We start from the raw sequence: 23,486 nt of genomic DNA, 5'->3' as shown, positions 1-23,486 counted from the left end.
TCTGGATATTAAAATACTCATCTCTTGTATCTGTGTGGCACAGTGTGCTTCGCCAGGTCATCTCACATGAAGTGCCAGCCTTCTGGGGAAGGCAGGAAAGAGGACATTATTGCTTTGGACAAAGAACCCTGCAAGTGAAAGGTCTTTCGTAGAGACACATAAGCAAGCCTCGGAGGCAGGATAAAGTAGGGTGCAGAAGCCCGCTGGCTGTTCTACATACACATGACTGTTACCATCATAGAAGGCTGTTCTACATACACATGACTGTTACCATCATAGAAGGCTGTTCTACATACACATGACTGTTACCATCATAGAAGGCTGTTCTACATACACATGACTGTTACCATCATAGAAGGCTGTTCTACATACACATGACTGTTACCATCATAGAAGGCTGTTCTACATACACATGACTGTTACCATCATAGAAGAGAAACTGCTGCGGTTTCTTACAACAGCTTGGCTTGCAGTCACTGTGAAGAAGAAGCAAAGCAGCATGCTTACAGCAAGCTAAAGTACTCAGCTCCCCGCATCCCCTCGTAGGAGGAAGGAGTTCACCAGACTGTCTGTCACCCAAGACTACATCCCGCACAGCCTCCCAGCTCCCCGGGTCTTAGGAGGTGCTGGAGAGAAATGAGGAGGAGGGTTGACTTGGGGTGAGGGGTCCCCAGTGTTGCAGCTGCTTTTGAGTAGCCCGTGTTCCTGTAACTAACCCCAGTCCCCAAATGCACTCAAGGTTCAGTCTCTTGGTGTCCTTCACGGGGGAAGAGATGTCTGTTCACACTGTCTAGGCAAATACAACACCACCAGGAAGATTCAAGACAGTTCCTCCTCCCATCTTAGTGCTGGGCAACCAACTCAGGCTCCTGTCGAGGCGGCAAACAGCAGCTAACACTGACTGGATACCCCAGCCCAAGATGGAAGTCTTTCTTCTTCGACAGGGCCTTGCTATGTAGCCCAGGCTGGCCTCCAACTCTTGCTCCTCCTACCTCAGTTTCCTGATGTAATGATTTCAGGCAAGTTCCACCACCCCTGCCAAGACGGAGTAATTAAAGACACTGGTTCCTCAGGGTTCTGTGCACCCACAGGAAAGCCTCTGGACAGCGTCAGCCGGGGGGAGGGGGCACAGCTCTTCAACTGGAAAGTGTGGATCCAAGTCTCACAGAGAAGACACGTCATGCAGGATTTCCAGACTGCGTTCCACCCTTAGGTCTTCCCAGAAGCAGGGAGAGAAAGCCCTTTGAAAAGGGATACTTGTTTCAGGGCCACTTCAAAGTCCTGTGGCTTGATCATACATTTTTCGTCTTATGAGGAGGCTTTATCACTTTTTTAAAATTGTAATATACAAATGGACCTCTTGTTTATCACAGTTAAGGCTTTGAAACCCATGACAATTATTACAGTAGCGCCCTCCCACACCCCTCCCCCGTATCTGCAAGGGATAGATTCCAAAGTCCTCCAGTGGATGCCAGAAACCACAAATGGTACCCAACCACACACAAGCTGATTGTCCTTCCTATGGGAGAGCACACAGACTCAGCGCCTTCTCTATCCAGACTGAGCTCTTGGCTCAAACTTGTGCAATCCTAGACGTGACCACGAAACTAGCATTGACTTCTCTTCCTCACAATTGTTCACAGATAGAAGATTCATTCTTACTACAGATGTTAAAAAGCTCAGCATATATTCCCCCCTTTCTTTACTAAGCTGAAGATTGTGAACTCAGGTTCCAAGAAAACAGCCACGCCTGTGATTCCACAAGGCTGATTGGTTGATTAGAACTTTGTGACTGTGGAGAGGTGGAATGTGGCAAATCAAGAATCAAGTTATCTTGAGCTCCCTTTAGCTCCTTCAATGCCTACCCCCGTGTCTGACCTAACATTCTGTGATATCTATCATGTGAAAACATTGGGGATGTATGCACTTAACAGATCCTCAGCTTCTACTAACCCAAAGGCTAAGAATGTTATTAGATGACATGTGAAACCTACAGAGCAGATTCCCTGCTTGGCTGTAAACCTGACATTTCTATCAATATACTTGAAAGTTGCCCTGGTTTATGACTTTCCTTGTTCTGGCACCATAAAAATTTCATGAAACTCAGCACTTTGGAACTTGGTGTTTGGGGCAATCTGAATCTGTGTTCCCAGGCTATGAGCACTCGTATTTGGGTAACTACCTCTTATTCTCTTTGCAGTAAGAGTTGTGTTTCATACACAGAGTGAGATAAGCACTCAAGTGCTACTGTTGCTCAAAGGCAGCCAAGAACATGACAGCACAAAGTCTCCTTTACTTTGGCTGAAGGCACAAGAGATAAGTCATCACCCTAAATCTGCATGACTCCCCAGGAAGTCGATTATCCACAGAAGAGTGGGTTGTCGGGGGCTGCATCTTGGAGCAGAAGTGATCATCAGTTGGAGCCACTTTGTCCTCTCAAGAGACAAGGACTTCTTTGGACTACTTTGCAGAATGGAGGCTATTTAGGCCTAAAGCTCATGTCAACATCTCAAAGAAAGATCTGGAGCCACTTAACCCTTTATTTGTTCTCTTCCCAATGAGGGAGGCCTCATCAAACAACCTTTCTCTGCTTTTCACCATTACTTGTCTCTTTAACCGGCATACCGAGGATGGGTGGCCAAGCCTTGGTGTACTGAGGATGGGTGGCCAAGTCTAGTTTGTTGGGGCAGTTGGAGTCCAGGTTTGCCCTAAAGACTTTGATTATGGGAATTTCCTCCTATTTCATTAAAAGCCCTTTAGGGTTTCTCCTTGGTATGAGTGAATGAATAAATAGATAGGTAGATAGGTAGATAGATAGATAGATAGATAGATAGATAGATAGATAGATAGATAGATAGATAAATGTCATTTGAACACAAGAGGTGCCACCTCTGTTGGGACTAATGGTGAGCAGTTCAGAGAGCATGGAGGGCTGGGCAGGAAGTAGGGGGAACTAGAGTTCCTCATGCTCCCCAGGACTGTGGATTGCCTACTTATTTACTTTGGTGTGTATGTGGAGGTACACACGTGCCACAATGTGTGTGTGTAGCTCAGAAGATATGTGGTGCTTTCCTCATCCTGTGTGTTCCTAAAGAATGAACTTGGGTAGTCGGAGTTGGAAGTAATCCCTTGACTCACCAAGTCACCTTGCCACCCCAGTTCTCCCTGTGCACTAGTACACTTTACACAACCACGCTTGGAACACCATGTGTAGCCGGGCGGTGGTGACGCACGCCTTTAATCCCAGCACTCGGGAAGCAGAGGCAGGCAGATCTCTGTGAGTTTGAGGCTAGCCTGGTCTACAGAGCGAGATGCAGGACAGGCATCAAAACTACACAGAGAAACCCTGTTTCGAAAAACCAAACCAAACCAAACCAAACAAAATAAAACAAAACAAAACAAAAACAAACAAAAAACCCACCATGTGTGCCACTCAAGAAAATGTCCACTTGGTTCACAAAGTTTCCAGTTGTTGTTTTCATTAAACAATTTCAATTAAAGCTTGGCCTCAAGAATTCTAGGCAAATGCTGTAGCAGGCCATGGAGCTAGAGCGACAGCCCCTAAAGTTGACATTTTTTTCCATGGGAAATTAAGTAACATCAGCTACAAAAACCAAAAATTGAATTCATACCAGACCTGAAGTCATAAAACTCCATTCTAAGAAAAAACATGATGGTGACACACACCTTTAATCCCAGTACTCTGTAGGCAGAAGCAGGTGTGTCTCTATGAGTTCAATGTCAGCCTGAGTTATTTATTAGATCATCATGAGTTCTAGATAGATCAGCCAGGCCACAATGAGACCCTGTACAAAAAACCAAAACCAAACCAAAGCCAACCCCATAAAACCCAACAATGGGGTCCTTTTGCGACCCTTGAGTCCAGCGGCACACCCACTGAATGGCTAGTGCAGCAGAGGTATCATGCCAGTCCCCATGGTAAGCTGGATAAGAGTAGACAGAAACAAGAGCAGGTCCTAAATAAACATTTCAGAAACCAGATGGCGGGAGCATACGGGGTAGTCCATTCCGTGAGGAGAACACACCAGCATAATAACAGGTGACATTTTCATGCTTTCTATTAGCTAGGTCCTAAACTTGAGGTTGGGTGCACTTTATTAATCAAATCTTCAAAATAGCCTAGAAAGCACAGATGAGTAGAAAGGGCTCAGAGAAAAGGTACTCTGCCTAAAGCTACTGAAGGAATGATGATATGCACCTCAGCCAGGGATGCTAAGGCCCAAATGCTTCCCTTCACTCATGTTGTGACAACTGTCTGTAACTCCAGTTCCAGGGGATCCAACACCCTCACACAGACATGCATGCAGGGACTCTGACACCCTCACACAGACATACATGTAGGAGATCCAACACCCTCACACAAACATACTTGCAGGGACTCCGACACCCTCACACAGACATACATGCAGGAGATCTGACACCCTCACACAGACATACATGCAGGTAAAACACCAAAGCACATAAAATTAAAAAAATAATAATAATTCCAAAAGGAGACAGCATGAATGTTGTTTATAGAGAGACATTTACGAAGCAAAACAAAAACAAAAAACAAAAAACAAAAAACAAAAAAAAAAAGAGGGATGAGTTCAGCACACAGCAGTGAAGCTTGAAGTGGGAAAGACCCCAAGGCCTAGACAAGGCTGGCAGAGAGTCCAAGCCCAAAGCCAGTTCCCAGATGATAACAGCTGGGCAGAGAACACCCACAGTGCCAGCCCAGCATTCAGGGCAGCTGTGCTGTGCAGCAGAGCTTTCCTGGGTGCTGTGGCAGCCTGCTCTGCTCCTGGGGCGTGGGACTGCCTAGACCCAGAGAGGAAGAGGAAACAACCCAGAGCTAGCAGCTTGAGTTGCTAACCTGTTACCTGTCATCACACTTCATTCTACTATATGAATCTGAGTCAGGATTCCCAAAGAACACACACACACACACACACACAAACAAACGCACGCACGCACGCACACACCAGTTACCTCAATAGCCCAGACCCATCCTGGGGCCCCAGTTTTCAAGGGAACAAGGCTGCTTACAAGGACCAGAAGGAAAGGGACTACTCTCACCTTGGAGTCCTATACTCAAACCCAATTAGACACAGAAGGTGGTACAGCCAGCTAGCCTTGATTTTCTACTGAAGAATGGGGGAGGGAAGAGCAGACACCCCCTCTGCAGCTGCTCTCAAAGTCAGCAAGAGAACATGGATGTGGGTGGTCCAAGCTGGGCATTCAGCTCCAGCTGAAGAACATGGAGGTCCCTGCTGACACCAAAGACACACAAGTGTCAGCAGTGACCACCACTGCCCAGGTGCCCTCTGCAGCTTTCAAGACGCTCAGAAGAGATCTCAATTGAAAGCTTTCAAATTCCATTTTGGGGCAAAAATGAACAACAGCTAAGGGAGATCAAAACAAACCAGAGTAACAGCTAAAAGGAACTTGAGCTGGTGTGATGAGTAATCTTGGTTGTCAATGATGACATTGGGAATTAACTAAAAACGCAAGCAGCTGGGCACACCTGTGAGGGATTTTTCTTGATTGGATTTGAGATGGAAGACTCACCCTAAATTTGGGCCACATCTTCTGGTGGCAGCCCACGTAAAAGGACATGGAAGGAGGAAGCTTGTGCTTTTTGCCTACTTGCTCTCGCTCGCTCTTGCTGGCAAATTCACCTACCCTGTGCCTAAGACACGCTGCAGCCTTCACTGGTGGTAGAACCTACTTCTCTGGAATTCCAATGTGGACTGAAAACTGGCAGCTCTTCAAATTCTGAAACATCCAGTCTCAGACTGAACAACTTCCAGATTCTTGGCTGTTAGGAGAGACAGCCATTGTTGGACTGCTCAGTCCATAGCCTGTAAGCCACACTAAAAAAATCCCATGTATGTATATCCCAAATGTATATGTATATTTCTGTCTGTTCTGTTCCTTTCGAGAACCTCATACAGCTGGTGAGGTTCCTGGCTGGGACAGACCTGGGACCCATGTGGCAGACGCGCCCTTGCTGGGCTCTCAAGGCTGGTCTATGTGAGTGACACAGACAATAGAGAACTTCTTTTTTTTTTTTTTTTTTTTTTTAAGATTTATTTATTTATTATGTATACAGCATGTATGACTGCAGGTCAGAAGAGGGCACCAGATCTCGTTACAGATGGTTGTGAGCCACCATGTGGTTGCTGGGAATTGAACTCAGGACCTCTGGAAGAGCAGTCAGTGCTCTTAAGCTCTGAGCCATCTCTCCAGCCCAATAGAGAACTTCTTGAAGGTCACAGAGACTCACAGTCCAAATCCCTTGGACTGGCTTAAGCAGGAGAGGTGGTTCATCGCGAAAGGGGGTTTGCTGCCAAGCCTGACAACCCGACTCGGATCCCCAGAATCCACATGGTGGGAGGAGAGAACCAACTCCCACAAATTATTCTCTGATCTCCACAAGCGGGAGCACGCGTGTACACAAATAAATGTAATAAAAACGGAGCTATGGAGAAACATTTCCCTGGAGACACTCATCACCATCCTCCTAGCCCAAATTACCAGCAGACCACACAGTTTTCTATGTCAGGCTGCACCGTCATCTCAGATCTCATCTCCGCTCCTTGTTTTCGAACACTGACCTGCTTGGGATTTATCAGTGAGACTAGACTGGGATGGCTGTCCCTTCTGCCTCCATTACCCTGCCCACCCCACTCTACTTTCTCCTTCTCTCTCTCTCTCTTTTTTTTTTCCAGACAAGGTCTCTCTATGTAGCATGGTTGGCCTAGCACTGATTTGATGTGTAGCCCAGGCTGGCCTCGAACTCACAGAGACTCAGCCGCCTCTGCCTCCGGAGAGCTGGGATTAAAGATGTGTGCCGCCGTCACGTTTGCTCTTACAGTTCCGTTTTACAGTTTCAGAGCTAGTTCTCACTCGGCTCAGTTTTTATTTATTTACTTAATGTCTATGGATGTTTTGTCTGCATGATGTCTGTGCAGCATGTGCAGGGCTGGTGTCTATGGAGGCCAGAAGAGGATGTCACATCTCTTGGGATTGGGGTTACAGATGGTTGTGAACCACCATGTGAATGTTGGGAATCAAAGCCGAGTCCTCTGCAGGAAGAGCCAGTGCTCTCGACTGCTGGGCCATCTCTGCACTCTAACATCTGGAGCAGTGGTTCTCAACCTTCCCGATGCTGCCACCCTTCAATACAGTTGCTCATGTTGTGGTGACCCCAGACCATAACATTATTTTGTTGCTACTTCATAACTGTAATTTTGCTATTGCTGTGAATCGTTATATAAATATCTATGCTTTCTGATGGTCTTAGGTGACCCCTGTGAAAGGGTCGTTCTACCCCCAAAGAGGTCTTGACTCACAGGCTAAGAAACTGCTGATCTAGAGCCTTACTACTTATAGTTCTGCTAAGCACCAGTGACCCAACCTCCTCCAACATCTGGCACATACCTCTTTCATGTTTGTGACTTTTGTCAACCTTATTTCTACAGAGTATTGTGTATGTGCACATCTGTTCATGTGCCAGTCTTCTATCTTAAACTGCAGCTTCCATAGACCACAGACCACATCTGGGTACAAGATCTTGTGTAGAGTCAGAGCCTAAGAAACAGGACTGGGAGTGTAACTCACTTGCAGAGTGCTCTCCTAGCATGTGTCGAGGCCCTGGACTCGACCTCCAGCACCATACACATCAAAAGGGAAGAAAGAAATACCACTTGTCACAGCTAACAATTCTTACAGTTCTTTTAATTTTATTATTTATTTGTCTGTGTATGCATGCATGTGGGCCAGCATGCCACAGCAAGCATGCAGGCCAGAGGGCGAGCGAGTGCAGGAGATGGTCTGTCCTGGACTGTGAATGCTAAGGAGTAAACTCAGGTCATCAGGCTTTGTTGCTAGCACTCCTATGCACTGAGCCATCTTGCTGGCTCCTAAAGTTCTTATGATTTGAAACTTTAATAATTAATTTTAATAACTACTTCAATAATGAATAGTTTTCACAACTTTAAGTAATAATTAAGAGTTGTAATAAGCTTAATTAAAGCCTTAATAACAAACTTTAACAACAACATCAGGCACCGACAGGCTAATGGAAAGAGCTGCAGGAGTCAGGGACGCGGCGGCTTGGTAGTAGGCTGCTGGCCAACATGGGAGAGAGGCCTTGTGCTGGTTTCATGCTGCACGTTCAGTCCAGAGATTCTGAGTGGTAGGCATGTATATGTTTAAATACTTAAGGTCTTACAAAGTGTGAAACTTTACTTAAAAAATAATATGCTGGGTATGGTGGCACACACTACCAGCATTTGGGAGGCAGACGCAGGTAGATCTCTGTGAGTTCAAGGCTAGCCTGTTCTATATAGGGAGCTCTAGGCCAGCAAGAGCTACAAAGTAAGAACTTGTCTTTAAAAAAAAAAAAAAAAAGTGCTTTCAAGAGCTGGTTCAGTGAGTGAAGGCAACTTGCAGCTGAGCCTGAATTTGATCCCCAGGACCCATCACGTGGCATAAAGAGGGAAATGACCGTGGAAACTGTCCTCTGACCTACAGTCCCATCTATGCCGGAGATTGACATGTGTAACCCGATCCCAGGGATCAAGACCAGCCTAGGAGACATAAACCACCATCCCATTGTTTTAGTTACTAAAGTTAAATAGAAATTTATTAATATCATCGGATTCACTCTTTCAAATTTCTCTAATTCAAAGATGAATTTTCATAGCTAGATTTATAGGTGAACGTTTTGGGTAGATTAGAAAAAAATTAGCTCTCAGAAATGAGAAAGTAAATCTTTCATGCCTGAGGCCTCAGACCCAAATCAGCTGGGTGCAGAAAACTCTATTTGATTTTTAATTTTTTTTGAAGGGCTGGAGAGATGGTCCCGTGGTTAAAAGCACATACTGAGCTTCCCGAGGACCTGAGTTCAGTTCCTGGCATGCACATAAGGTGGTTCACACCACCTAAGGCTCAGAGAGATGGGGTACTTGCACACATGTACACACATATCTTCACACAGGTAATTAAAATAAAATAATATCTTTAGAAGTCTGTATTAGTAACATTTATTTCCGGAGGAGGGAGCACGTGTGGGAAGCAGTTCTCTCCTCTGGGTCATTAGGGTCCTGAGGCTCAGACTCAGGTCACCAGTCCACATTGCTATTACCTGTTGTACATCTCCTGAGCCCTGTATCTGCCTTTAATTGGTGTTTTCAGATCATTTCCCCACTCAAAAACTACATTATTTACTTTTAAAATCCTAAATTTGGAGTGTGGCATATGCCTGTAATCCCAGAATTTAGAAGGCTGAGGCACAAGGTTGTGAGTTCTAGTTCAGCCTGGGCTATATAGTAAGACTCTATCTCAAAAGAAAAAAAAAATCCACTGGCAGAAGAGAGTGATTAAAAGCCATATTAGAAACTGCACAAGCTTGTCCCTCAAAAGCTATGACACAAAAGGAGGATTAGTTACCGTAAGAGAAAGACGTAAGGGACACCAGGCCCAGAGTTCCCCCACCGATCTGACAGCCTGGGGATCTTTGTAAGGTCTTGTTTCTCTTGGAAGCTGTAAGAACATGGGGATCTGAGAAACACAGTGGCAAAAGCAGTTGGTGGGAGTGGAGGGCAGATCTAATGACCTCTGAGGAGCCGTCCTTTAAAGTAAGTTCTGATCCAAGCTCTGCAGAGCTGAGGGCATCTCCGCCTCCTGATGCAGCAGCCCTGCTCATAGCACACCAAGGGGCAGAGATTCGGGTCTTTACACAACGGCTCACCATTCCCTCCGTCCCCAGACTTTCACTCCCCTGCTCCTGTGGGGCCTGTTATAGTCAGAGATAAACTTTCCAGGAACCTGATCATGTTACAGGCCTTTTCCTGTGTGACAAGTCCGGGGCTCATTATGAATAAGCAAGTTTTACAGAGGCTGGTATTATTTGTAAAAACAGTGACTCCACATCCAGAAATAAGACAAATGTGGCCTAAAAGGGGCAAGCTGTATCTCTGTTAAAGACACAGGCCACTACCCATGTCTCCTGCTACAAACCGCATATGGCCCTTTCTTCAGCCATGTTAATAAGCACATCAGAGACTTGATTGAGGCCAGGGCTTTGTCTTGACAAGGAGGTCTGATACAACAGAGAGAAATGGAGGATCTTCCAAAGAGCCAAATCCAGGTTGCGCCCCCCTCCACCTCCTACCTCAGGACCACCGACTCCTCCTTTCTACCACTCACAAGCCTCCACACCCTGACCATTTGAGAAGCTATCAAAGGACCAGAAGGATGGAAATGGTATTTACTTTTTTGTTTTTAGAACTGTGGGGAAGTAGCTGGGAGGTAGTAGCACATGCCTTTAATTCCAGCATTCTGGAGGCAGAGTCAGGCAGATCTCTGCGAGTTCGAGGCCAGCCTGGTCTACAGAGTGAGATCCAGGACAGCCAGGGATACACAGAGAAACCCTGTCTCAAAAACCAAAAACAAAACAATAAAAAAAAAAAAAAAAAAAAAAAAAAGAACTCTGGGAATGTTAGAGATATATTAGCTGGATTTTGCAACAATTTTCTCTTCCCAAATCTAGTTTCAATGACTACATGAATCAGCTCCTACTGGACCAAATTATACTTTATAAATGTGGGCTGAACATGCTCTTTCCAAACCAAAGTGCCCAGATTAAAATCCCCTGTGTCCTTCCTGAGAGACTGGCACAGCCCTTGAGGAAAAGGCCATCTTTGTGTAGAACAAATGAACCGAAGGAAACCCGCCTTCCTCTCTGCCCTTCTCTACAGCCGCCGCCGCCGCCCAATGACAGGTTTCATCATTTTAAGAATCTGGCTGTGCAGACTGAGCAAAGAGTCTGGTCTTTACTGTTCTCCAACTGGAGACCGGCATTAAAGCGAACTCAGGCTGGGGACGGTGACAGTGGGAACAGTGGGCCCACAGGACTGTCCTAGGCCAGAGGAAGGGGGATCCCAGGTCCCTGAAAGACCTCCACATCACAGTACAAACACAAGCTTCCTGACCCAAGGACAGGGAAGCAGGGAGAGGAGCAGGTTATAATAAGTGGCTGAACAGAGACAGGGGCAGGTGGATCTCTGTGAGTTTGAGGCCAGCCTGGTCTACAGAGTGAGTTCCAGGACAGTCAGAGCTACATAATGAGACCCTGTTGCAAAACAAAACAAAACAACCCCCCCCCCCGGTTTATTTATTTGTAAGTTATGTGTGCATGTGCCTGTGGGTATGTATACTTCTGAGTGCAGGTACTATGAAGTTCCAGCATTGCATCCTCAAGCTGGAGGAGCTGGCAGTTGTGAGCCACTTGATGGGGTGCTAGCAGTGGAACTCAGGTCCTCCCCAGGAGCCTGGAATTCCATCTCTTCCTGCTTCAGTGTTCAGAGTGTAGGATTACAGGCCTGTGCTACCCCGACAGCTTCACAGGAAAAATGGGCAGGCAGAAGAGCAGCAGCTCCACCCCCAGAAGGAGACTCGGTTAACACTGCAGTTCTCCTGAGGATCGGGTGTCCTCCTGCCTTTACATAGGGACATAAGCACTGAGCACAGAAGAGAACGACTGAGACGGCAGGAGGCAGGTCTACTTAGCAGCTGCAGAAGGTCTGGAGAGACAGCTTACGGTCAGGTGCTGGCCGCACAGTCCCAGGGACCGCCCGCTTTGTCTCCAGCACCCATGTAAAGAGCCAGGCAAGGCCACAAAGGCTTCTAAGCCCTGAGTTAGAAAACCAAGACAAGAGGCGCTCTAGGGCTCTACCCAGACGGCCTTGCCTAACCCATCAGTCCCAGGTTCCAGTTAGAGATGCAGGCTCAGCAAACAAGGTGGATGGCTCCTGAGGAACAACGTCCAAGGTTGACCTTCAACCTCCACACATAGAGCATGTATGTGCACATGCACACACACATACCTGTACACATATGAATACACACATACATACACACAAAAAGGTTGAAGAGACTGAGCCACGAGTCACCATTAAAAGCACAATAGACACTGTGAATTAAAGAGCTGTGGGTGCTATGTAACCAGTTTCTATCATTTTTTTCAGAGAAACTGAGGCCAAATAATACAAAATATGGGACTTTTCATTGAGCTTACCCACCTGGGAAACCCCCAGGAAATGGTAGGCCATGGAACTGGGCGTTCCTAAGAACTCAACAAGAGACGAGGAAGCCCACAGCCCATGACACTTCTTGCTCATTTCTCGCTGCACTCACTACTGAAAGGCAGCAACAGGCGCTAACAACCCTGGGCAGTGAGTGCCTTCTGCTCTGAGCTTAGTACTCAGGCCCCAGCCATCAGAGGGTGCATCAGCCTTACTCTGGCAGGCAGGAATATCACAGTACTTCCAGTAGACACCGTCTTCATGTTCCGCCACGTAGCACCAGGGGCTCACGTCTCCGTCTGGATTTCTGTTGGGAATAAGGACACACTGATAACACTGTTGTGTTTCAAGTCACCTGGCTCATTTAGTTTTACAACATTGAGTTCCCTATCATTTCTAATAAATGCTGTGCATTTCAATGTCACCTCTCATCAAGAAGGAAAACATAAGCCAGCCACAGTGGCTCATGCCTATAACCTCAACACCCAAGAAACTGAGGCAGGAGGATTACTACAAGTTTTAGGTCAGCCTGGGGTACATAGCAGGACTCTGTCTCAAGCAAACAAACAAAATAATAAAACCACAGATAATATGATTGCTCTGAGCTTGGAAAAGGTATATTTAAGGTAGGGTTTAATCTCAGATCTTAAAACTGTTTATTCCTAGGCGTTAAGATTATTGGCAATTTTAGTTTGTTTTTTCTTTTCTAATTTTAGTTTCTGCCTTCTTCAATAATGATTATTCCAAGTGTCTAGTTTCTAAACAACTAAACTAAATTCACCTAACACAAGGTTGGCTGGCAAGCTTACTTGAATTCAAGGTTGGCTAACTCACACATGCAAGACAGAAGTGGTACCAACTCTCTCACCACACAGACCCCACAGAGGCCTCTCAGTCAGGACACTGACTTCTAACATGACGATCATGTTTTTTAAAGATTTATTTCCATATTCCCAAGTGAGAGCAGCTTAGAGTAAATGATCTTCAAGGTCATTTTGGTGCAGAGACGTCATGACAATAAATCGCGATGCCTATGAAGCAGGTCAACAATGACAGGGGCAGCTAGAAGAGACAAGCCGCCTCTCTTCACCCCTTTCCAAGCCCCCTTTATTTAGACTCAGAATACTGGAAACCTGACACTCCAGTCAGGCAGGAAATGGGCATGAGGACACCACCCCCATACCCCCACCCCAGCGGAGCTCGGCAGCAAGCCTCTGGGCCTGAGCGGACAAGCCCATTGTGTGTCCTAGAAGATAAGCTTCCCAGGCACAAAGGATTCTTTTCTTCTTGTGCCCAAAGGCAGGTGTGAGTGACAACTCTGCTCTTCCCGGGCTCTGCCTCCCCCTCTAATCCAGATACTTCAGACCCAGCCAGGAGAAGCCTGTTCCCATCACTCGATAGCGGGTAGGCATCTCAGATGAGATGGAGCTGAAAAGTCGTACAAGACAAACATGGTGTCGGATGTCAGCTGAGAAATCAAAGTAACAGGGCTTGTACAAAGCTCTTCTTTAGACAGTATTTCAGTCATCTTCCTCCCTCTGTTCCGAGTTCAGCTTTGATGTAGTATTGGATAGAACCCCTAGACAACAAGTGTTTATTATCAATGTCAAAGCCATTCTGAAAAGCATCCGAATAGCTTAACAAAGAGCAGGCAGATCCATCCTTGCTTCTCTGCAGCACTAGAGCAAAGAGCCTGGACTCTGATGTGATATCATCAACATGAGAGGTTCAGCCTCTCTCCTTTTGAAGTATAAACTGGTAATTCAGGTCTGGTACATTCCTTCAAACCAGAGGGCTGTAGCCCAGGGAGTTAAGGGGGAAGGTACGGGGGTGGGGTGGTGGTGGGGGTGCTCACAGCCTCAGGTACAGCCTTTTGGTATGCTTAGGGATGCACTCCTGCAAGCCTGTGAGTAGACATGTGCACGCATCTAGTAGAAATTTGTTCCCCTCTCACTGGAAATTTAAAGTTTACCCTAAAGTCAAATTTAAAATAGCTCTTCTGCAACTTGAGAATGTTTAGAGAGAAACAGGGTAAACTGAGCTAGCAGGAGATACCTCAGGGACAGCACAGTGGCAGAGCATTTCCCAGCATTGCAAAGCAAAGCAAAGCAAAGACACCTTAGGAGACAGCAAGCGGCCATATGAGAAAACCAGGACAAAAACTTCGGACAACAACAAAACCTCTGCTCACTGCTCCACCTGAGCTCCTTCCCAGCCCGCCACCCGTGAACCGAAAATTAGAAGACGGGGACATAAGAGAAACGAGTGTCCGAGTGGAGATATGTGTGTGCAAGCGTGTTCACCTGTCTGTGCGCGTTCATGAATGTGTGCTCATGCATGCGTGCAGGTTCACATGCGTGCACACACACGTTTGAGTGAGTCCATGTTCATGAGTGTGTGTGAGTGCATGCTCGCGTGTACGCTTGTGCAGGAGTATACATTTGGAGACCGGAGGTCAACCTTGGGTGCCATTCTCTAGGTGTAGTTAATCTTTTTTTTTTTTTTTTTTTTTTTTTTTTTTTTTTTTTTTTAATGTTGAGACAGGGTTTCTCACTGGCCTGAAACTTGCCTAGTGGCAAGTCAGAAGTCCCAGGGACCTGCCTGCCTCTGCCTCCCACTGTTGGGATTATAAGAGCACAATCATGCAGAACTTTTTCCTTTTGGAGTTTTTTGTTGGTTTGTTTTTCGAGACAGGGTTTCCCTGTGTAGCCCTGGTTGTCCTGGAACTCACTCTGTAGACCAGGCTGGCCGAACTTAGAGATCCACCTGCCTCTGCCTCCCAAGTGCTGGGATTAAAGCTGTGCACCACCACCCGGCACAGAGCTTTAATGTGGGTTCTGGGGAACCAAACCCAGTTCCTTGGGCAAGCACTTCACCAAGCTAGCTCCCTAGCATTTTTTTAAACATTCACTTACTTATTCACATCTAAGTGCATGCACACTTGTGTAGGGAGCATGTGCCGTGGCACACATACAGAGCTTGTGGGGTTTGGTTCTCTCTTTCTGCCACTGGGTTCAGGGTATTGAACTCAGGTCATCAGGCATGGCGGCAGGCGCCTTTCCTCACTAAACCACCTTGGCAGACTGCAAGTTTTGATTTATACAAAACATTAGCATACACACCTTTGAAACTAAGCAAAGAACTGATTAATGAGCATAAGTAACCCTAACAACAAAGTACAAAGGACAGCGACAAGAGAGTGGCTCAGTGGTCAAAGCGCACACTGCTCTTCCGGTGATCTGCAGTCCAGTTCCCAGCACCCATCTCGGGTAGATCGCAGCCCTCTCTAACTCCAGCTACAGGGGATTGGACACTTCGGGCCTTCTGTGGTACCTGCACTCATGTACAGACCCACACAAACACATACACACACGGATTTAAAATAATAAAATACATCTTTAAAAGATGCAAATGACGGCCAAGTGCAAAGCCAGCACACACCCTGCTTTGAGGCTTGCCGGGCAGGGCTGAGGGCGGAGCTCGGCAGCGGGACTGTCCAAACACTGAGTGAAGCTTTCTTTTCCTTGTCTGGCTCAGGTTTTTGAGACAGGATCTTACGAAGCCCAAGCTGGCCTGGACTCACTAAGTGGCCAAGGATGACCTTGGACTCTTGATCTTCTTCCCATGATCTCTCAAGTACTGAGATCACAGGTATGCGCACAGCCATCGCTGGCTTGTAGCAAACTCTCAATGACAGATGAAAACCTACAGCAAACCTGGGGAGAGTCAGTCGATGCAAGTTAGGACAGAGGCGAGGTAAAGAGCTGAAGGGAAAGACAGACACGGACTCCAAGCCTGGTGAGGTCAGGACAGTCACACAGGCCTGGAGTGTTAGCTTGGGCATGTGGACGGTGGAAGGCAGAGTGGCCCACACAATGCAGAAATACATGTGTTGGCTCAGCTGGGTCAACAGTGCGCTATGGTTAGGATGTTCATGTACCAGAGTCAGTGTGGAACGCACAGTAGGACTCTGCAATCATTCTTTCTTGTCCTAATGGCGTAAGAGGCAGTCTGTGCACCTGTCCCAAGAATGATTAAATTCAACACATTGCTGAACCATGAGTCATGTTATCACGATCTTGGGTGTAAGTAGCTGAAAGGTATAAACAAGGCCTTTGGAATTTTTGCTCTGGTTTCTAAAAGCTTGTAATTCTATTTTTATCTTTCTGTCTATTCCTCTGTGTGTGTGTGTGTGTGTATGTGTGTGTGTGTGTGTGTGTACAGATATGTATGTGGTATGTGCTCGAATGTGTGTGTTTATATGTGTGATGTGAGGTTGACTTTGGAGGCTTTCTCCATTAATCTCCACACTATTCACTGAGACAGTGTCTCTCACTGAACTCAAGCTAGTCAATATGGCTAGTCTAGGTGGCCAGCATGCTCCTAGAATTTCATCCCTGCCTTCTGAGCACTAGAATGGCAGGTGGGCTTTCACAACAACCACCATTTACTTGGGTTCTCAGGATCCCAACTCTACCTCACTTCTGCACAGCAAGCACTTAACCATAATTCTCAATTGTCTTCAGTCTCAGAACCTGATCAAAGCTGTGGCTCACCTCCCAAAGAAAATCGTAAATCTCCCCCCTGAAGACCATGGAGTGAGATCAGAGCGCCCTGCTGGAGCCCAGAGTGATGCATGCCTGTTGCCCAGCTGCTTGGATGCTGAAGAGTGGAGTTCCTTGAACCCAGGAGTTCAAGTAGAGCCTAGATAATGTGTCGGAGGGAGGTTTGGGTCCCAGATGGTCTGAACATCTTCAGCACCTTTGATGCCCATGAAATGCTCACTGGTTGGAAGAACCGCCTGAAAAAATCCTCCCTAAGAGACAAGAGGGTAACCAGACAGGATACTTCTCTTATAGCCAGTATGAAAGCAAACTAAGTTGGAGGAGAGAGAGACAGAGAGACAGAGACAGAGGCAGACGGCAGAGGAGAGACTGACTGGCTTTTAGGTATTTTTATTTCCTGTGTAAGTTTCCCTGCACGTTTGTCTGTGCGCCATCTGCAGTACCTGCAGAGCCAGATGTCAGACCCCCAACAGCTGGGGTTACAGACTGTTCTGAGCTGCCATGTGGGGGCTGGGAATCGAACCTGGCTCCTCTGGAAGAGCGGCCTGGATTCTTCACTGGTGAGCCATCTCTCCAGCTCTGATTAATTTATTTTTAAAAGAATGATATGGTTCTCTGAGTTGGCCAGCAGAAGATGAGAAAGTGTTGCCAGTTATGAGAAGGGCTGGATGGAGCTGGAAGAACCAGAGGTCATCCTGCAGTACTACGGCCCATCTTACCTGCAGTAGTTATGCTCACCCAGACCACCTTCCCCGTTGGGGTATTTCAGCGTGTTGTATGGATGCTGGAATGTCTCGTTCCAGAAGAGACATGGCTTCCCGCCTTGCAGTGCTGTCCAGCTCTGTGTTCCCCTATAATCTGCACCATTGGCTGTGAAACACTCTAGAAGAAGGGAAAAACAGCATACTAATTTTCTGGCAACATTTATAGTTTCCTCCCTCTCTGGTGAATGTTTTATTTGTTTTGTTTGGATCAAGCTAGAAATGGATTGTGTTTTGCTGGATCCTGGGCGGCCCGCTGGGCTGAATGAGTCTGCAAAGAGGTACCCTGCCCCACTGGGCACCATTGGCACAGCTTGCTGGGTCACTGGGGCACTTCCCCTTGAGGTCTACAGGTCCCAGTGAAGACGTAAACATGGAGCTGAAGTGTACTGGAGCCCATGAAGTGAGCCAGGAAACCCTCACATCTAGAATAGTTGCTAATAGCCATGCACATGGAATTCTGGGCGCTCGGAGGGGCACTGCTCTGGCCAGCATCTCTGTGTGGTAACTAGAACCAGGTCACCAGCTGTAACTGAGCGCTCCCCTACAGTCTGAAAGGCTGCTCTGACACTTGGATTTAATAAGGCCATCGGATACAGCAATGCTTTGGAATCCCAATCACACATATCTGGGAATGACTCACATTCCCTGGTAATGAGGAACAGTCCTCCTGTGTTGTCTGAGGTGCAACAAAACAGGGCAGTGGAGGGCGGGGACAGCACTTCCTCTCACCTCCTCCTGAAACAACGCTTTCCTAGAAAACGTGTTGACAATGGTCTCAGGTCCCATTTTATGAAATGACAAATCCTTGCAGGTGCAAGCATGCACCTCTAAAATCCATTTCTCAGACTCTGGGGGATGGGAACTGAGGCTGACAGGCTTCCTCCCACATATTGTATGCATTAAACTCACAGAGGTTCATGAGAAAGGCAGAGTACAAAGAGCAATTTTTTAAAATTAGCTTAGTTGGAACTGACAGATAGAAGCACTTCAAACACTTCTTTAAGATGTATCACTAGAACCCTGACAGGCTGGGGGAGTGATACCGACGTTCTTAGCTTTCCTCCGTTCTTTTGCCTAGCACACAGCGACCTATAACTTCCGGTAGTAAGGACGGGATGCTGTCTTGCAGTGGGAAGTGCATGTGCCTGCTCTGGACTCAGGCATGTGGACAACAGGAACACAGCTCTGACTACTTAGAAACTGAACATCTTTCTTCCAGTCACACCTTCCTGCCCCTGGCTAGGCTCTGTGTTTTGTCTGGAATGGCACCATTTATGGATAGCTCAGATAATCTGGAATTCTAGGAGGTACAGAAAACCATAGCAACTTATTATGCCTGGCGCAACATTGATATGTTAAGTGTGAGTGCTCAGATACCATGAGCACATTAACAAGAAGCTCACAGGTACCCGAGGACGGTGACTCGGCATAAAATGACATACACACGGCCAAAGGCTCAACTTTGGCTCACGGTCTTGGACTGTTGCTGGTTATCCAGCTCTGCGGAGAAGTCACCCCCATCCACACTGCTCTAGTACTGACATCGTGTTTAAGTGTCTCCCCCCACACCCCTCTAGTACTGACATCGTGTTTAAGTGTCTCCCCCCCACACCCCTCTAGTACTGACATCGTGTTTAAGTGTCTCCCCCCCCATCACTCTAGTACTGACATCGTGTTTAAGTGTCTCCCCCCCCACCACTCTAGTACTGACATCGTGTTTAAGTGTCCCCCCCACACACTGCTCTAGTACTGACATCGTGTTTAAGTGTCCCCCCCCATCCACACCGCTCTAGTACTGACATCGTGTTTAAGTGTGTACATGCTGTCCGCTCACACTCCTCTCACACAGCAGGCAGCTGGGCCGTCCTTGACTGTGTCCCAGCTCCAGCAGAAGCCCTCCAGTGGCGCCCTTTCTTGTGGTCCCTGTTACTTCCTGTAACTTCCTCGCCTCCTCATCTTTAGCACTTCTGCCTGGTCCCACTGGTCATCAGGGGACAGTTTCGGTCTCACTGCTTCCTCCTCAGATCTACATCCACTTTCCACACAGAACTCCAAGGTCCCAGGAGAATGAAGGTCTGTCTTGTGGGTATTTGCAAGGCTTCTCTGCTGGAAGCCCAGCTCTTCCTTAGTCACTCACTGTGGTCAAACCACACTGGTCTGCTTTTAATCCTGGGAACACACTTCCCCATTTCCTGCCCAAATGTTCTTCCCCTAATATTTCTAGTTGCAAGATAAACACTGCCTCCCCAGAAGGCCTTCTCATCTCTGCTCTCTTTGTCTCCTTCCTTCGTCTGTCCCAGAGCGCTCGCTATCACTAGGGTCACACTTATCCAGCCCGAAGCCCAGGTTCCACACGCACGGACATCTTCCTAGTCGTTATCACTGAGCAATGTGCTCTGACAACTACTCGCACAGCATTTAAATCGCGTTGGGTATTCTAAATAATCTAAAGATGACTTAAAGCACATGAAGGGATGTACAGATGACATGCAAAAGGAGAATATGAGTATCTACACTGTGGAGTCCTCAGAGGCCTGATCAGTTTTGGAGTCACAAGACTAGATGCTTTTTTTAATTAATTAATAAATTAATTAATTTCAAGCAGATTGGCATTTATTTATTTATTTATTTTTGCCTTTTTGTTGTTGTTGTTTTAGTTTTTGGAGACAGGGTTTTTCTGTGTAGCCCTGGCTGTCCTGAAACTCACTCTGTAGACCAGGCTGGCTTCAAACTCACAGAGATCTGCCTGCCTCTGCCTCCTGAATGCTGGGATTAAAGGTGTGCGCCACCCCCGCCGCCGCCGCCGCCGCCGCCACCACCACCACCATCACCACCAGCTTATTTTTTTATTTTTTAAGGCCTAGATGAGTCTGTGACTATCAGGCTAGCCTCTGTCAACTGCTATCTGTGCTATACAATCTTATGCATCAAAACATAATGTTGTGGGGGGCTGATGTGGTGGCCCACATCTTTAATCCCAGTATCCAGAGGCAGAGGCAGATGGGTTTCTGAGAGTTTGAGGCTAGCCCGGTCTACATAAAGCATTCCAGGTTAGCCAGAGCTACATAGTGAGACTGTCTCAAAACAAAAACAAACAAAAAATACACTATGATGCCTATCTTAAATATAGACAATAAAAAATACATTTTTTAAAAAGTGAGGGGCTGGAGAGATGGCTCAGCTGTTGATAGTGTTTGCTGCTCTTCCAGAAGACCTGAGGTCTGCTTCCAGCACCCAAATTAGGCAGTTTACAATGGCCTGTAATTCCAGCTCCAGAAGATCAAATGTCCTTTCTGGCCTCTGCAGGCACCAGCACACACACACACAGCATATACTTACACACAAATACATACACATAAAAAAAAAAAGAAAACCAAATCTTAAAAAAAAAAAAAAAAAGTGCCAAGAAAGCAGAGCATGGTGGAATACACCTGTAACACCAGCACCTGGAGATGGAGGCTGGAGGAGCAAGAGTTTTGGGTCATCCTTGGCTACAAAGGTAGTTAAAGTCTGGCCTGGCTACATGAGATCCTGTCTCAAATGAGCAAGCAAGGAAACAAAAAAGGCCAATGACTCACAAGCCATCAAAACAGGCTTTCACAGCAATGGCCTTGGCAATACAGAGCAACCTGTGGGTCATGTTCCCAAGGATTTTATTTGCACCACAAAAGAATGTGCCATGAATGAGGTTGAGATGTCATTTAACAGCAAGAATGTGACAGTGACGCCTTTTCTGGTTCAGTTTGTTCTCCTCAGATCTACTCTTTTTAAAGGTTTTTTTGAGGCAGGGTCTCTTATGGCTTAGGCTAGCCTAGAGCTAACTATGTAGCTGATTCTGGCCTGGAACTCCTGTTCCTGCTGCCCCTACCTCTCAGGCAATAAGGTCACAGGTGTGGCAGCCCATCTCAAGCAGTTCTTGGATCCACTCTAAATAAGCATACTAGATTTTAATGATTTTTTTTTAAACCAGACTTGCCTAGTGCATGCCACTGGGGAGGAAAAGACAAGAAAAACAAACAGTGTTATGGACTGAAAGTTATCTGTGCATCCTGACTTCACCAGGGTGTGGACCAGGTAATGGCTTCTCTGCTGCTAGGAATCTGACATAAGCTTTGTCTAGATAAGCAAGGAGAGGCTAAAACAACGAAGATCACTTGGTGCCTTGTATATTCACATTTTCAGTAAAAGAGAATGAATGGAGTCAAGAGACCTGATGTCGACCCCACCATTCATGATTTTACCTGATATTTACTCAGTCCGTACCATTGCCCAGAGCTGTGGTGAATAGACTGTGGAGTCTTGGCCATGTTAACAGGGAACACAGATCATAAACCCACGGCAGTATCAGGCAGTGGTCAGTCTATGAAACAGAAGGGTAAGGCAAGGTCCGGAGAGATGAGAGGGACGAACTGGAGAAGAGATGGGGAACACTGTGGTCAGGGTACAAGGTGGGCAAGCCCTGGCCAGCGACACAGTGCCCAGAAAGCCGGTGCCCTCCCTGATGGACAGGATGAGTACACCACGACAGAGGGTCTCGAGGGCTACACAAGTGAGGCCCACACTCGAGTGGCCACACACAGAGAAAGAAAGAGAGAGAGGAGGAAAGGAAGAAATGAAGCAAATTGTTGTTTTCTGATCAAAAACCAGCTGTGAATATAAAACACATCTTCATTTATATAAGCCACTTAAATTACTCAATTCAATAACTACACTTAAGAAAATACAATACAAGCATTGCATTTTATATTTCATGTGCAAGCCAGCTGCAATGGTGTACACATTTAATTTCAGCATTCAGGAAGCACAGGCAGGTGAATCTCTGAGTTTGAGGCCAGCCTGGTCTACATAGTGAGTTCTAGGACAGCCAGGGCTACACAGAGTCCTTGCCTGAAAATAAAAGAGCAAGAAAGCAAGAGAAGAGAGAGAGAGAAAGAAAAAAAAAATCCTGTGTAAAATTACAAAGCTCAGCAAGTTCTGGGCCAGAACTATAGACAAAGATGGTCTCAGAAAGCCACAGAAACAAACAAATAAAAACACAGAAAATACATACACTAAAACTATCACAAAGTACTTAATTCATCAGAATGAACAGAAGGGCCCACATGCATTCTCTAGGCCTTCTAGGAATAACAGGTTATTCTGGAGGCCACATTGCATGGGAATGGGCACTATGGAAAAAAGGAACACCCACCAATGTTACCATGGCAACCAGAAGTCCCCAGTATTACTCAGTATGGTGAAGGAAGTACTCCAGTCACCGAGGCTCAGGCACCTGGGCCTTCTCTTCTGCCCTGTGTGCTTTGTCCCAGGCTCCAAAGTAACAAGGACAACTGACAGACCTTGGACCGAAGCCTCCCAAACTGGTGGTCTCAGACAGTAATAGGAAACTGGCTACAAGATGGATGTGGTGGCTCATGCCTGTGATCCCAGCACTCAGGGTGCTGAGGCAGGAGAACCACCATGAGTTCCTGGCCAGCCCAGATAACATGGCAAGACCCTCTCACAGAAACAAATCCAGTGCTTAGGAGGTGGAGGCAAGAGTTCAAGTTTCTCCTCAACTACAGAGTGAGTTCGGGGCTAACCTGGGCTACAGAAGCCCCTGTCTCAAACACCTAACATACTATTTGTCCAAACTGCACATTACTGAAAAAGAATGTTTTTCTCATAGGGAATCTGTGGAATTATTGATTTTAGGCTAGAATTAGTAGTTGTCTCTCCATGTGAAATAGGTAAGAGTCCACGTTTCTTTTAATTCACCAAAACTTAAATCTGTGTTCTGTGGGGGATGACTTGCACCTCCATCGACCATGTGTTAGAACAAACTAGCTAGTTTTCACCTGCTTTGAAACCAACATGGAAGCTGGGCATGATGGCTCACACCTTTAATCCCATTCAGGAGGTAGAGACAGGAAGATCTCTCTGAGCTTGAGGGCAGCTTGGTTTAGAGCTTTGTCACAGAGAGACCTTGTATAAAAAAAAAGAAGAAGAAGAAGAAGAAGGAGAAGGAGAAGGAGAAGGAGAAGGAGAAGGAGAAGGAGAAGGAGAAGGAGAAGGAGGAGAAG

At 46.6% G+C, this 23,486-nt stretch overlaps 1 protein-coding gene across 2 annotated transcripts in view; it reads right to left on the bottom strand.

The window, feature by feature from the left end:
• The window catches only part of Kremen1 (kringle containing transmembrane protein 1), a 69,900-nt gene that overhangs the window by 32,037 nt on the left and 14,377 nt on the right, over positions 1-23,486 (bottom strand). For both annotated transcript variants that reach the window (XM_037208101.1, XM_037208100.1), the window contains exons 2-3: positions 17,380-17,542; positions 12,311-12,402 (exon numbers count right to left, since the gene is read on the bottom strand). In XM_037208101.1, the coding sequence (XP_037063996.1) occupies positions 12,311-12,402; positions 17,380-17,542 (255 nt within the window). The remainder of the gene's footprint in view (positions 1-12,310; positions 12,403-17,379; positions 17,543-23,486) is intronic.

Source organism: Peromyscus leucopus, chromosome 7, assembly GCF_004664715.2.
Source record: "Peromyscus leucopus breed LL Stock chromosome 7, UCI_PerLeu_2.1, whole genome shotgun sequence".
NCBI lineage: Eukaryota > Metazoa > Chordata > Mammalia > Rodentia > Cricetidae > Peromyscus > Peromyscus leucopus.
The sequence above is the reverse complement of the archived record's forward strand: the minus strand, read 5'-3'. Positions and strand labels throughout refer to the sequence as shown.